This window comes from Scleropages formosus, chromosome 14 (genome assembly GCF_900964775.1).
Source record: "Scleropages formosus chromosome 14, fSclFor1.1, whole genome shotgun sequence".
NCBI lineage: Eukaryota > Metazoa > Chordata > Actinopteri > Osteoglossiformes > Osteoglossidae > Scleropages > Scleropages formosus.
The window spans coordinates 21,636,926-21,653,547 of record NC_041819.1 but is presented as its reverse complement, the minus strand read 5'-3'; the positions used below and the strand labels follow the sequence as shown (position 1 = coordinate 21,653,547).

At 47.2% G+C, this 16,622-nt stretch overlaps 1 protein-coding gene across 1 annotated transcript; it reads right to left on the bottom strand.

Annotated features, from left to right (window-relative positions):
• Window positions 1–686: 686 nt before the first annotated feature.
• On the bottom strand, window positions 687–14,770 carry LOC108928938 (protein Wnt-10a). The gene is made up of 4 exons (XM_018743145.2): window positions 14,708–14,770; window positions 13,885–14,147; window positions 10,420–10,793; window positions 687–1,210 (listed from the first exon to the last, which is right to left on the bottom strand). The coding sequence occupies exons 1-4, from the start codon at window positions 14,767–14,769 to the stop codon at window positions 734–736; spliced, it is 1,176 nt and encodes a 391-aa protein (XP_018598661.1). The 5' UTR covers window position 14,770; the 3' UTR covers window positions 687–733.
• Window positions 14,771–16,622: the final 1,852 nt, after the last annotated feature.

Below are 16,622 nucleotides of genomic sequence, written 5' to 3'. Positions count from 1 at the left end.
AATTCAAACCCCCAAATAATGTAAAGCTGCATTATGCATGGTAATCAAACCTCAGTTAGGGATCTATGACTACCGTATCGGATTTGCATACAAGTAATAAATATAAAGTGGGGAATTGGAAAAGTGGTCCTTTAAGGATAAAATGACATTTATAACCTGCAATATGCATTGATTTTTTTGCAATGTGGTCATTGCATGATGGTGAATTTTCACAGATCTTGACAACGTTCTGGCACAATTTCTATTTTTTGCAACAAAACTTCAGTCCTTGCTAAATATGTAATGCGTTTCGAATGGCTTTTGGAGTTTAGCAGTCACCCGGATAAGTATCCGTTACCGATCATGATGCGAGACATGAAGGCGTACAAAATCATTTGTGCTTTTGAACGATGCTTGTTTCCTATTTGCTTCAGTGTTTTAAGTACTGACTCCCCATGCAGTGTTTTTTTTTTTTGTAACAATTAAAAAATCTTTCTCAAAATGCCATTTAAATACATAACTCAGGTCCGTATAAAATCCTTTTTTTTTATTAAATTACTTAACTTAAGAATACCTTCTGAAGTAGGATGCAGTGCAGATCTTAACAGTCCACCTGAACTGCGTAGGCCGGGTTCGAGCGTTTTGCATGTGACGCCCCTATGAGGCAATCTACTCGGAGCAGGATGCAGTCTCCTTCTGCTGCAGTCCATCGCACCTTGAGGGGGTAGGGAGGGGCGCTGGTGCTCTCACCCCCTCACTTGCAGACACTGACCCACTCGGTGACCCAGCACTCCTCACACACTACGTAGCAGCACCAGTGGAACTTGCAGTTGCAGCGTTCACTGCGTGTTTGCTGCAAGATGTTGTGGCCACGGCCGCAGCACAGGCTCTCGCAGCTGTCCATCCCCGGGCTGGTCTTGTTGCAGATGCGACCCCTGGTTCCCGTCGAGTCAGAGCGAGGCTCGCGATCGCAGAAGTCGGGCGACTTTTCGAAGTAGACGAGGTCGTTGTGGGCGGCACGCCGCCGGTGCGGGTGCGTCCCATGTCCGGCCTGCTCCACCTGACCCGTGTTGCGGTTGTGGGCCTTGATGAGTGTTGCCAACTGGAAGCGTTCCTTCAGCATGGCGCCCACTGCCCTAAACTCGGGTGTCACCTGCCAGCACGTCTTCAGCTGGCAGCTGCCCGACGTCCCGTGGCACTTGCACTTCCGCCGCATGTGGTCTAGCACCACCTACCAAGGACGAGAAAGACAGGTCAGCATCCTCAAAGGGTTCCTAAACATTCCACCTCCTGCTTATGTATTAGAAGAACTCATACATTTGCACGGGCTTTTAATCCACCCTAAATCACCAGTAAAACAGACTATAAGTAAAGACTTTGCATATTTAGAAGTTCTAAACAACCAAAGTGGTTGGGCAGAACCCAACCACTCAACGGTACACAGGACCCTGCTGGGTGGACAAAACCCAACCACTCTATGGTAATTAAGGCCTTGTGGAGTGTATTCATGCCCTGCACCATGTAATACACACAACCCTAATGGGGGCACACAACCTCAAAACCCAGTTTTAGATAAGACCCAACTGATTGGATTCTTCCTCAAAGCTCTGTACAGCATATAACCCTGCAGGGAGGTCACAACCTCAACACCCTATGGTAAATAAGCCCCAAATGGGTGGATTCTTCTTCACCCCTCTTTAAAACATGTGACCCTGTTAGGTGGACATAACCTCGACAACTTGTGGTAACTGAGGTCTCGTTGAGTGGATTTACACCTTCCGCAATGCAATACATGCAGCCCTGCTGGGTGGATACAACCCCAAAACCCTATGAAATATAGGACCCTAACAGGAGAACTCATCCCTATTATCCTGCAGATCATGCTGCTGTTTGGGCCCAAGCTCAACTGTCATTCAGCTCCACATGTGAATCACATGGCGACTTCCTTATCATGCCGCAATCGAAACAGGAATCATGTGACAGGAGAATGAGATATGGTTAAGGGAGGATCCCAGCCGCAGAACCGTAAACAGGCCAGTTCTCAAGGCGCGGAGTCGCCGACAGAAGACACACGATGAATGTTTTGTCAACAAGGAACAGAAAGCATCATATCGGTATCCTTTGCCACCCGTGCTCTGGCTGTCCGAGGCTACAGCACCTTCCGCTGCACTGCATCCACCTTACATTTATTCATTTATCTGACACTTTTCTCCAAAGTGACTTATAGTGTTTAGCTACTTACAGTTATTTACGCATTTATACAGCAGGATGGCTTTTTTCCTGGAGCAATTTAGGGTAAGTACTTTGTTCAAGGGTGCTACAGCTATGGGTGAGATGTGAACCTGCAACCTTTGGGTTCAAAGGCAGCGGCTCTAATCACTGCAGTACCAGCTGTCCCTCCCCCATTTGCCCGAAATGATGCGCGCGAGTCCGCCGTCTGCTCCATTTCAGCAAGCTGATGCTGCCGCCGAGGATGCCCATCCCAGCACAGTTGGCTCCTCGTTCCCTCATCAACGTGTCTGTCTGTCAACCCGTGACATAAACCGACGGGTCCCGCAAACAACAGGAAGCTGGGCGGCCCCCGCTACTTCCTGTCCGCACCCGAGGCAGCGACCTACAACACCGCTGGTTCAGATGACATTAGTTGTTTGCCCTAAAGGGTTTATTTTGCCCATGCTGGGCTTGAATAATTCAGAAAGAGTTCCACCAGATCAGGTTATCTACCTTATACAAGGGTTTTTTTTTCCCCCCCGGGATTTGTAAAAAGCAACCTTTATGAGGAGTCTTCTCGCTTAATCTGATTGCTTAACCATTTGTCATTGTGATTAAGATTTAGGGGAAAAAAAAAGGTTTGTTTATATTTTGGAGAGTGGGAAACTCCAGCAACCAGCGTCATCCGTAGGAAGTAGCCAAGATAATACGGCTCTGAATCGAGCACTTGGCGCTCGCACACCCCGGGTCCCGTTGCCCCGAATGTCTGAGCGTTTCACATCACGGCAGTTCAGTGCAAATCCCACCGCCGCGCAGCTCGCGTGCGCCGAGGGATCCTCTTTAACTTCACACATTAAGAGAAAATGTGACGTGGGAATTGTGGGACTGTGTTTCACTTAATTTAAACCATGTTCCTCTTTACGAAGGAAACTTTCAAAGGTTGAACGCTGCTGACGAAACAGGGTGAAACGCGATGTACGTTCAGCTACGTATACTGCTTTTCACCCATGTACACGGCTGGGTAATTTTCACGCAGGTACCTCGCTCGAAGGTACAACAGAAATGGGAATTTTAGGACACGGTTATGTTTTTATATTTATTCATATGGCTGAAATTTATAATGTCAAGTGACAATTATTCTCCTGGTAGGGTCGTTTACAGTTGCATATAAATATTCATATAGTTGGGTCGTTTGTACGATACAAAGGTTGGCCAGGTAGTGTACCTTGGTCAAGTGTGCAACAGCAGGATGTAGGAAATGAATCGGCGGCCTTCAAGTCCGAAGCTGTCAGATCTAACCCACTGCACCATCTGAGGTCCTTCAGATTTTTGTTTTAAACAAAGTAGCTTTGATATGAAAGGGTGGCAGGTCTTGTAGTAGAGCCTCAACCTTGTAATTACAGATTCTGGGTTCAAGTCCCTGCTCCCACTGTAGTACCTTTGATCAAGGTCCTTGCCGTGAATTGAAAATTACAAATTATTCAGCTATGTAACGGTAAAAAAAATGCAAGGAGCTCACTGTAAATGAATAAGTAAAAGAACAGAAATACATTTTATACCTTATATATAAGGTTCAGTGCTTTGGCACAGGTTCAGCATTACAAAAATCACTTTAAGAATATGCATGTATGTTGTGTAGATGTGTTAAATAGAAATGTCAGTTAAAATGACCGGTTTACAAGGCACGTGTGAGAAACGAGCGCAACCGAAAGGGGGTCCTGCTACGTTTCGTCAACGGGCCGCTCTCGGGACGCACATGTGGGGTGCACAAACTGGGAAAGAGTGGAACGGGCCCCCTGTAAACCACAGCCAGACTGATGACTGCGGTCAATTAATGGCAAGCTGTGCTTCTACGAGTTTATATATATCCCTTTTCCGATTCATAAATGCGCACGACTCTTTTCACTCCGTTCGCTTCAGATCCACTCGAAGCACCTGCTGGGTTAATGAGTTATTTGCAAGTTAAATGACACACATGGGCGACTTTCCTGTTCAGTGCGGTCATGCGTCCCACTTGCAGTCCTCTTTTGAAGACTCTTGGGTCCCATTTTAGAGTCTTTGTACATCTACATTAAAGACTTTTTATTACTGTCATGTCCACGCCCACAACTCAACTGATAGCACCCGACTCTGGTCCAGCACCTGACTAGCTGCTCACCCTTTAAAAGACCCTCCTCAGCTCCCATACCTTTGCGGAATCTCGTCAGAGATAACCACCCTCCTTCGTGATATCCAGTGCACACTCAACACTTGTTCTCCGTTCTTGTCTTCCGGTTTTCGTCCCTCCGCTTTGTTTCCCGACCACGTCCACGGATCTTCGTTCCAACGCCGACCGCAGACCGACCGACCTTTCGCTTCATCCCCTGACCTCGTTCATGGATCCTCGCCCTGACTCCGACCGCCGATCGACCGACTATTCGCCTGTCCCTGACTCCGAGAACTTGCCTTATCCGCTGAATCCAGACAAACAACTCCTCACTTGGGTCCTGCCGTCCCGGTTCTCCTGACCCCGTATGACAATTACAAGTTATTGCATTTTTTTTCTTTTTTATAAAACACAGGACAGTTCTCTATGTCCTGCATCACCGCATCTCAGCAGGTAAAAGGTGTGCAGGTGCGAAAGATTCCTTTTTCGACCAGAAGTCTTAGGAATCGCACATCTGCTCCCCCCTTAGCATCGCTTACTGCCCAAGACTTTGCTTTCCCGTGAAGGTTATGTTTCAGCGTACGTAGCGTTTAGTGCTCCAGCCTTTCGACCCAAAGGTTGTGGGTTTGAATTCCAACTCAGGCTACCACCCTCAATTGCTCGACTAAAATCGTGCAGCTGTATAAATGGGTAAATAATTTCAGGTACAGTAACACTGTAATTTGCTTTTGAGAAGAGAGTCAGATAAATGTCACATGTATCGCCGTCATGTCATCACACTGCAAGGGACTCCTTTCTCCTTGGTGTGTGAAGTGAGGAGCAGCTGGCGCATGTCCTTTGCTTTCTTACCGCATTGCATTCTTTCTAGATTAAAAACCATATTACATCAGCAGGTTGACCAAAAAGCTTTCGTTTGAACATACCGCAATGCAGCAGGCCGTTGTGACCGAGTCAGGTGTGCTCGGAGAGGCCTTGGACCGCTACACAAAGCATGGAAATGGGACTCTAGGACACACACAGCAGAGCCACTGGATCCACGGCAGGGGGGTTACAATGAGCAGTCAGAAACGCTGCGTCCACACTGATCCGCTGCACACCTTCTTTCAATGCTGCAACCTTGACTATCGATAACAATTTACTCATTTTCAGAGCTTGTTAATACCACCGGAGCAATTTAAGGTAAGTAACTTTGCTCAAGGGTATTGCAGGTAGACGTGAGATTTAAACCTGCAACCTATGGGTCCAAAGGCAGCAGCTCTAGCCACTATGCAACCAGCTGTCCCCCGAAAGATGATCATGTCTCCTTTGTTAATTTGTATACATGCCCACAATTCGTTCCAAACATATAATTTAGAAAACACATAATAGGCTTCAAATAAAGTTTTCAACCAAGATATGGAAGTTCTTAGATGCCCCTTCCCCATGCTGCCAAGGAAGCCCAGCTGCCAGCTCATTTCGTTCCGGGTTTATAAATCACCCAAGGGTCGATTTTTGTCCGTCATTGTTTGTTTGCCGTATCCAACCCGCTCTGACTCTGTGGTCCCGATGTACCGAAGGCCCCGTGTGTTTCCCTGAGTGGACGCTCAACCAAACAAATTAAACCCTTTTCTCACTGAGATATCGACTGTACTTGGACACAAAGTTGACGTACGGATGACAGGCAAGCGGACATTGAACATTACTGTTATTTTTACCATTGTTAGGATAATGGAAATCTTTACGTATAAAGCAGCGGCATGACAGGTGGATCGCCGAACACGGCAGCGCTTCTCGCTTTTTTTTGCTTGTCCTGCGGACAATTACAGCTATGTTTCCATCGCCTGGTTTTTTTTTTTTTTTTAATTTAAATGTCCTTGCGTCTCGTTGAGAATGATCATTACGAAATAGCTACCGTGGCCTTTTGCAGCATTTCCAGTTGCAGCTCGGTAACACTCCCACTGTAACGTCATTGGCCAGTGAGGACAGTGAAAAGGCTGCGTTTCAAAGCATAAATGGTCCTGCTTTGAGGTCTGACGCTGGAACGTTCCAAAACTCGTGATTGTATTGATGATGAAAGATATTTAGCTAAATGCAGCGAAAACCTGAACGCATTTGAATGCAGCACCTGCCCTACATTTATTTGTTTAGCAGACACTTTTCTCCAAAGCGACTTCCAATGAACTCCAATGTAGTGTTATGAGCCCACACACCTTATTCACCAAGGTGACTTACACTGCTAAATACACTACTTACACTAGGTCACTCATCCATACATCAGTGGAACACACACACACTCTGTCACTCACACACTGTGGGGGAACCTGAACGGTGTGTCTTTGGAGTGTGGGAGGAAACCAGAGCACCCAGAGGAAACCATACAGATAGGGGAGAACATGCAAACTCCACACACACTGAGTGGGGATCAAACCCATGTCCTCTCGCATCACCCAGCACTACTTGCCGTGCCATCGTGCAGCCGCTATACACCACCACAGCAGCAGACAAACATACTGCAACTGTGTAACATTGCCTGAGAATCACTTTTTAAATTTGTCTCCAATTTCTTTTTGTCAGTGTCATTCATTTTTTTATGACTAACTTTTTCTGAGGTCCACCATAGCACAAGGTACAGCATTACGCCTGTCGATCACAACCAAAACGCCCTGCAAGAGACGCCCACAGGGGCCTTCCAGTAAATCTGCCCTGTTTTCCCAGTTACTGTAAACATGAAAACACGACCAACTTTATTCCTGGTAAGATACTGCAACAACACTTAATTTACACTATGATGTCACCTCTCACATATGCATCTATATACAGCTACTTGCCAACAGTTGGATAAATTATTTCCACTTTGATTCAATTTATTGTTTCTGTATTTTTTTCCTCCATTGATAACCCCTCCCTACACACACACACACACACACACACACACACACACACACACGCACGAGACACTCCCCCTACGGTGTAAACCCTGTTAGAGAGGAGGAGGGAAAATCTCTTTTTACTCGCCGCCGTGTTTGATGTCTCAAATCTTTCGCTGCATTTTAACATCTGTTTCCAACCTGGCAGCAGCCTCTAATTAGAGCTTTTAACAAGAGCAGCCGTCCTGAGAACGGCGCGGCGGCCGGGCATGAAGAGACACGCACACCCCAGTGAAACCAGCACATTCCTCCACCGGGGGAGCCTCTTCGGGGTGTGGGTGCCGTCGCCCTCGCCGCACCCCGGCCCCCCGTGCGGGGAGAGGTTTGCCGTGCGCCGGCGGCTGCTCTGTCGGCGTGGAGTAAATCACGGTTCGGAGGAGCCTTGCTGTGGGGTGTCTGTCTGAGCACGGGTGCGAGAGCTGCCTCGCGAGGCGCTTGCCAGGCCGGAGGGCGTGAAACCCGATGCCTCAAAGACGCACGCGCTGTGTGGATCCTGTAAAGTGCTGTAACGCAGTGGCCAGGAGCGCTAAACACTATTGTGCCAACTGCAGCCTTACACATTGTCGGCAGTATGTTTTATGTATACATATATATGTGTGCGTACAATTTATGGCATCAGTAGTACGTTCATGTACAATACAGAAAATCAGAGCTATATTGTTATGTGTAAGGTGTGTAATGACTATATGTTGCTTTAGAGGAAATCATGTGTGCGGTAGAAACACCGTAGTACTGGTGCAAAAAAAAGTGAACCTCAATTTGCGATGATTAAACCCAGTAGGTAAGTAGGATCAGGTGTGTAAATCATCATCATTTATTTGTTTCAAGTTTATTTTAACATTTAGATTTTATGAGGGGGGGAGCGTGGGGGTACGGTGGTGCAGTGGGTTGGACCACAGTCCTGCTCTTCAGTGAGTCTGGGGTTCGAGTCCCGCTTGGGGTGCCTTGCAATGGACTGGCGTCCCGTCCTGGGTGTGTCCCCTCCGGCCTTGCGCCCTGTGTTACCGGGTAGGCTCCGGTTCCCCGCGACCCCGTATGGGACAAGTGGTTCTGTGAGTGATTTTATGAGTTTATTTTAATATTTTATACAAAAATTATGACCATCCCTGTAGGGTTCACTTACTTTCCAGCAGCACTATATATCATACCATAAAATATGTGGTAAACTTTAAGTTTGGTATTTATTAAGTTTTTTGTTTAGTTTGCTGTTCTTTATTAATTCCGTTACTATTTGTTATTTATTGTTACGTGGGTATAATTGCAGCTTGTTCTTATGTGTCATGTTGAGGTGCTGTGTGTGAATTTCCCTGGAGAGATTAATAAACTATTATCCTATCCTGTCCCTTCAACAATAATCAACAATGACAAAGAAATATAATGACAAATAAAACTCCAAAACCCAGCATCCCAGCATGCAGGGGTACGGTGATGGCACGGTAACTGAATTCTGCCAAATTGCATTGCGGCTGCAGGACTAGTAATGCTATATAGGGTAAATCTTGGTTTTGTGTGTTTCACACTCATTTGTAAACCTTGCAGTAGTGCTGACATTCCCGCAATCTCGCACACAGGGAGCTTACGAGGCCAGATAGGTTGTCCGGCCAAACCCAACATGTCCTCCTAGTGCTGAAGTCGTTTCCTGCGTTGGGCACCGGATTATCGGAACACCGATCTCTTGGTTCTAGGCATTCTCCGGAGACCCAAGAAAACAACCCTAAACTCCCTCGCTGACACATCCAAAGCTGTTAAAGTAGGAACTGCGCTGGATGGACCCAGGACCTCGTGTCTAAGGAGCGCTAGTGGGGCGGCAGCTGAACGAAAGAACGTAAAATCGCTCAAATAAACAGTTGAGCAACAGGTTTACCAACATTCCAATCAAAGGTCCAATCAAACTGCTGCATTAAATAATGCTTTACTAAATATTATATTGGCCAGTTAACATAAATCAAAGCAATGCACAATCTTATCAATTCTAAGAGCTCCATATACTATGCAATTCATGTAAAGCACATCGCTCAAGGGTATAACAGCGTGGCCCCGTTGGGAAGCTGAACCTACAGGTCCCACGTCCAAGCTTTTGACCTCCACTCTCCCTGCTGCGATACGATCAATGTGATATGAAATTCCTTCACTCTGGACTCGCACAGCCCTAAATCGTCCCTCGGAAGCTGCAACTTCGTCTCTAACGTCACCGTAAAGCCACACCGGTAAATCGCGCGACCCACCAGTAGTCACGTTTCCGAAAAGACTCATTCGTCCACCCTCCACCTTCTCCACGATCGCTGAGGAGAGTGTCTGAACGCACATGGACCGACAACTCGGAACGCAGCTCTCAATCCCGGGTGCACGTCGGGGGGGGGTGGCGACGCCCCTAGAAGAGCGCACCTGTGCTAAATGCGTGTGCGCTAGATGCGAGAGGGTTTCTATGTCGTCCCACAGCTGAGGGATGATGCAGGCTGCTGCTTCGCGATTGCCGAAAGGCCCCAATTGATCTACTGACAAAAAAAAAGTTTTAAGAAAATCCAGAAAAACTTGTCCAGCTTACAATTAATCACATGTATTTTTTTGGTCTTTTTTTATTGATATATCTGATTGTCACGCCCGGCCAAGTGCGATACACTCGGAACCTGTTTTTCACCGTTGGCACACTTCGCCGTGGATTTGCAGGTGCGTCCAGGTGAGGCACCCGGCACATAAATAGCTTTGCATCTTCAGCGGCTTCAATATGAATATGCAGCATTAGACATGCTTTAAAATAAGCTTCTTCATTCATCGGTGTGAGCCAAGGTAACACTGAACATAAGCGGCTCTGCGCTCTGCCTTTCTCCCAGTCCTTTGTCGGAAAAATCGGTGTGAATTAGTGGAAATATGCAAAATAATAGGTTGCTGAAATCCCTTTGAATCCCTTTGAAGGCTGTGTAAATAAGTTCAACTCTGCGTTTTTCCTCGGGTTCCCTCGCAATGAGGTAATGTGTCAAACGTTCCCCCGAAAACATGAAATAAAGTGAATCCCGTCCTCCGGCGAGTGTAATTGAAGGCATGATGGAGCTGTGCTGAGTCACCTGAGCCTGACATCATCCTCTACCCCTCCGCACCCCCTCCCCTACCCCCACCCCCACCCTCCACAGCATCCCCCACTGGATCATCGCATTGCTGCCGGGTAACGTAACGCCTCACCTGCCTGCCAACTCGGTTGTTGTGGAGTCTCATCCTGGCGTGGATATCCTTGTACGTCTCACGGGAGTCGAGGAAGTCGCGGGAGAACCGCTCGCCGAACTCCACGTTGGGGCTGCAGCCACCCCACTCCCAGGAGTCCTGGGGCCCGGGGGCATCAGCGGGGAAGTGCTCCATGACCCCATGAACCATGCCTTTGCCCCGGTGGATGGCCTCGAGCTGCAGGCGGTTCAGCTTGACCAGGAAGGCCTCCTCGTCCCCGCGCCGCTTCTCGTCGCATCCGCACGCCTTCAGCTTGCCCATGGCGCAGGCGTTGGAGACGGCGTGGACCACACCGGCTGCCGCGATGGCGTAGGCGAACGCGCTCTCCCTGAACCCTGCGCCGTGGGGAGAAGAGGAGCATCACGAAGAGGAAAGAGGAGACCGCGTCGAAGAAGACAGATACCGCACCGATCCCTTTTCTTCCTCGGGGTCCACCGCTCCGTTATCTAACTGCTGCTCTCAGCCGGGCCTTTAGAAGAGGTCGATCATTATCTGTGAGATGAAGGCAAAGCCGCACGTTGGCTGTGGGCCTCACCAGATTACCGCTACGATGCCGCCTTTAGCGGAGCGCGTGTGAAACGGTGGGAACAATAGAAATCAAGGGGAAGGAGTCGTCCAAGTGTCTTGTGTGGGCTGTCGTCATGCGGGTCTCCCTCCGCCCACAACGGGCTCCTTTAATCGGGCATCAGCTCACTTGTTGGCGTCCCGAAAACATGGCGGATTTACAGCAGCCTGCCTTTTGTACCCGCCACCGTGTTTACAACTAACCCGACTCGCGGCGACCTGCCATCGGATCTCTCGCAACCACGCGCTCCTGTCGCGCTCATAACTCCGAGTGTCCGCGTCTCCAGCGGGCGGCAGCACGTTGAGCGCCGCACGCGAAAGCGAGGCAAACTGAGGGAAAAATCGTTATAGTTTTGATTTTCCATTCTGTAACATCGGTTTGTTTTCCCCCCCCTGCTTTCATCCAGGCGATTGCTCTCTTTGTAGTTAAAGCGGCCACTTGAAACGGGTGCAGTAAAAAGGAGCCCTAATGGACACGTGTTACTTTTCCCGGTGCCTTTTTTTAATGTCTTGAGGAGAATAAGGAACACATTTGTGCACCAGTGGATGTGTTCTCCTACGTGTTCGTCGGAAGAAGGGGCCTCGGAGGAGCAATAAAACAGACCTCTCGCCAGACCCCTTTCAAGATCAGATGCAGTGCTGTAGAGGAAACTCATGAGAGCCTCTTTAAATGTTTATAATGTCCACTTAAGCACAAAATAAGGACAAAAAAGTAAAAGAGCAGGAATCCTCACAATGTAAGTATAAGCAGGGGTAAGATGGTAGTATAGCAGTTAGAGTTACTACCTTCAGATCCAAAGGTTAGAGGGTCAATCCCCAGTGCTGGCTGTAGCACCCTTGAGTAAGGTACTTAGCCTAAATTGTTCCAGTAAGATTATCCAGGTGTGTTAATAGATAAATAATTGTAACCTTAACATTGCAAGGTGCTTTGGAGAAATGAATAAGTGTAATGTATAAAGAGCTAAGACATGGAAACAGGCAACTTTTTTCCATTACCTGACACTTTTCTACAAAAAGTCTTAAAAATATAAGATACTTGCAATTGTTTATCCGTTTACACGGAAGAGTAATTTTTGCTGAATCTGCTGAAGGTTAGTACCTTATTCGGGGGTACAAAAATTGGTGGAAGGATTTGAACCAAAGTCCATAGAGCCAATGGTTGTAAACACCACGCCACCAGCAGGTTATTTTGTATTGACATAAATCTTTTTACTGACATGAACTGACACACTGAGTTCATAACCTTCATTCGATGTGCTTGGCAAGAATGCAAAAGATAAAATCTGCACTACTTCCTGAAGGCAGCGTTAAGAAAAACATGCATTTGAAATGATCGTTTTCACATTGATGCAACTAGGAAATGTTGATTTAAATCTAAACCCGAGATAACAGGATCAGATCAAAACATTTCTGAATGACAGTGATCAAATTGCGTTTAAGAATTTTACCCTTGAGGGTGAAGAAGGACGATCCGGAGGGCAATCTGTTTGAGAACATCGGTGCTGCACTGACTGCAAAATTAATCTAACCTGATAATTACCTGGAGGCTTCCCGTTCAAACAGGTTCTGAACTGGCCCTGACCCTGTGTTTTGAAGGGATAATCCAAGCATTAGAGGTTCAACGCAGATCGGAACTTGTCTCATTAGACCCGTGAATGCAGCCTCGGCAAGGCAGCGTCTCCCACTTTTGTCCACCTCGGAGGGAATTCATGACTAACGATCGGTGGACGGTTAAGTCAGGCGTGAAACGGATGATGTCTGGAATTTGCTGCCTTTCTGCTTGCTGCCCACCTGAGGGCAGGAATCACTTCAGGATGTAGAAACTGGATAAGACACGGATGTACACGGGGTCAATTGATCGTGCAACACCGGAATTACCACCCAGTCCTGTCCCACGCAACAGAGTGGAAAATTGCCAAAAAATTGGCCTGCCCAAAAACAGATTAGCTCCAAAAAAGTACGTCTTAGATGAAGGGACGCTAACATGAAGTATTACTCTTTTATAAGGTCTATAAAAGAAAAAAGATGTCCTGGGAACGAAAAAAAAACAATCAACATCTACAACTGCTTGTCCCGAGCGGGGCTGCGGTGAGCCAGAGCCGATCCGGCGACACAAGGCTCAAGGCCGAAGGAAGAGGAGACACACCCTGGACGGGATACCAGTCCATTGCAAGGCACCCCAAGCAGAACCCCAGCCCCACCGCACAGCAGGCACCTGCCAATCCTGCCATGCCACCACATCACCACAGAAAAAAAAAAATTAAATAAAAATTAATTTAATGTGAGTGACACACCCGCTGAAGCCGATGACTGAGGGAGCAGGAAAATGAATGAAAGATTGGTGGAAGCTGCCGTTTTAGGTGAAACAAACCAACTAAACAGGTTTATGCTTTTTGCCAAAGGACAGTTGGGAAAGCGCTGGGAGCAAATTCACAGCCGCAGCCCTGACTCCCTCCGCCCGGCTCCGTTCACACACAGTCCCCCAGCTTTGCCCTCTTCCAGGACCCAGAACGCAAAACGGATCGAATAATTACAGACTATTTTTGGGTATAATACAGGTGCTATAATAAAAGGTCCTGTTGATGACTTTACTTTACATGCAATACTTGAAACCCAAGATTAGCTATAATAAAGGCCGTCATTCTTGCAGTCACTATGAAATGCACATATCGAGTAACTCTGGGATTCTTACACTGCATCTGCTTTGCAATAATGTAGCAGGCAGTTTTAGCCAAAGCGGCTTAGAAGTTTATTTATTTAAACAGCTATTCAAACTATTAATATTAGGCTTGATGCCAAAGATCACAACCTTTGGGTCCCATGTCCAAGTCCTGGCCAAAGTCCCTGCATGCGGGGCTTTACCTCGGTTGAAAACCACGCTGTCGTAGGGGATCTTGTTGCGCGTTTCCAGGCTGGAGCAGTTCCAGCGGTGGCCCCTAAACTGGTGCTGGCACTCATGGATGGCGATCTGAATGCCCTGGATGGCGGATGCCGTCACGTCGGGGTTCCGCATGCACACCTCCAGCTGTTTCCGGGTCAAGCCCGGTAGCGTTAGACACACCGTGTTGGCATTGAGGATGGGGTCAAATGGGATTTTCAGCCCTAGTATCTCGTTGGAATCTACCCTGGAACACAAAATTTTTTATTTAATTTTTTTTTTTTTTTATGGAAAAAAATATGTATTAATGAACATATGAAATAAGTATCAGGCAGATAGCTGGAGCAGAATATTTAAATGAATTCCTTTCTGACGCTATGTGGGACACAGCCTGGGGTGAAAGAGGGATCAAACAAGCACCCGCCTCTGTGCTACTGTTTATCGAAACTGCTCGAATGAAGCAGCATGTGTCAAGAGCACACAGGTTTACACAAGCTTACCGCACCACAATAATTTCAATTAAGGCCTCATTTATCAGCATTTGTTCATGCACGTTGCCAAACAGGATAGTTAACTTTTAAATGAAGCCTAAAGATAAAACAATAATTAAGTAGAAATATATAACTGTATAAAACAGTTTTAAGTAGCTATATTCATAAATTTTAACAAAACGTAAGGCAACCACAGTTTACACAGATATAGTGTGTGTGGTTATTATACATTCTCTTCAACGTAACTGATTAAAATTTTAATAAGGAAAAACTCACTGAATATAACTTTTGGTGAAGGGGCCATGCACAAGCTTACCGTTGCATCAGAAGAGCCAAGACAATTACAGAACGGAAGAGATGTATGATCAAGAATCCCATGGTTTTCTCTGAAAACCTTGTTTTTAAGTCCTTCATGAGCGCTGGCAGAAGCACAAGTGGCAAAACCAGCACAGAGTTTTCATGAAGCAGTTGTCCTGCTGCCGAGCTTCAGTTCAGGGTCCCACAAGAGTCAGGTCTACCTCGCCAAACTTTGAGTAGGACTGATCTCCACAATTAAGATCTAGTCTACCTCTACTGGGAGGATCTACCGCCGCAAGAAAGATCTAACTCCACTAGATCTTCCTTGACAAGTTAGACTTTACAAGTAAGAGCTGTCTGAACAAGTAGGATATACCTGTACATCTAAAATCTACCTCCAGAAGTAATTTCTATCCCCACAAGTAGGATACAGTTCAGCAAGAAGGAGCTACATCCATATGTTGAATGGACCTCCAAGAGAAAGATCTATATCAAAAAGTTGAGTTTATCTCTACAAGTAGCATCTGCCTCCAATAGTATGATCAATATTAAAAAGTAGAGTCTCTCTCAACAAGTAGGATCTAACTTCACAAGTAGAGTCTATGTGGAAAAAGTGGGATCTACTTCCACAGTCTGAATCCACCTTCACAGGTAGGTAAGATTTATCTCCACAAGTGAGATCTACCTCCACAAGCAGGACTTTCCAAGTTGAATCCACCTCCACAGTAAGATCTATCTGTCTGCCCGCCCGACTAAGATCTGCATCCACAGGAAGATCTCAGAAGATCTGCTCAGGATCCCACACACAGCCGCACACGAGCCGAGAAAAGTCCAGGGCAAAGCTGCACTCTGGCGCGTCTGCAGCCTCTTGTCGCCACGCCACGGGCGGCTGCACGCGGAGCCCCCGCTGGAACGCGCCCGTTCCTCCAAAGATCCACCTGGACTGTCCGCGCGCGCGCGCACCTCCGACAAGCGCTCGTTTCCCGCGTCCCGTCCCGTCCCGTCCCGTCGCGGCTCCGCGCGCCCCGCTCTCTCCCACAAGACTTGACAGAGCGATCCTCTGATCGTCGCCTCCCCGCGCGACCGACTCCTCTCATGCTCCACCGCGGAGCTCCAGCCCACTCGTGCGTCACGCGCAGCGGCGGGGACCCGGGGCGCGCGGGCGCGCGCGTGTCCCCTTCAAACACGGCGCGTCGTCCTCGTCGCGATCGGAGCGCGATCGGGGTGATTCAGGGCGGGGGAGAGGTGTGGAGCCACCGCGCAACGAAAATAAACGCTCTGATTCACGCTTTTGATGCGTGTCGCCAAAATGAAACCGGATCAATTATGAAAAGCTGGACTGTCCAACATGGTTTTGGGGAAAAGGTCTACTTTACACAAGTGTGACTGTCGCTGTGATCATGATAACGACTACTGTCATTCAAAAACAATAAAACACAGCATTCTTCTTCTTCTTCTTCTTCTTCTTCTTCTTATTATTATTATTATTATTTTTATTATTATTATTATTGTCTGTTCTTTCAGTATATAGACTGTGATATGAAAAACAGTAAATCTCGTACTCAGACCGCTTGTGAAGTTCCCTTTTTGCTAAAAATCAAATGTTTTCATTAACTTATATGTGCAAAGCTTATAAGGGTCAAGGCTGATTGGGACCTTTATCATACAATTATTTTCAGGACAAGTTTCATGAACTTTCTGATGAAAGGGTGTGGGCTAAAACGGCACACATCTTTACTGTGAGACAAAAAATCACTTTCAGGCTCCTGCACAGGTGTGCAATTTTCACACAAGTCTGAGGGGCACCCCCCACCATGGTATTTGAGCATAAATCCATTGAGTAATATGAAGAATTTTTTGAGCTCCCAATATCTGACCAGCTCTTGCTCCACTGAGCTCTTATGAGTGATGCACATGGACTACCAGGTGTGGCA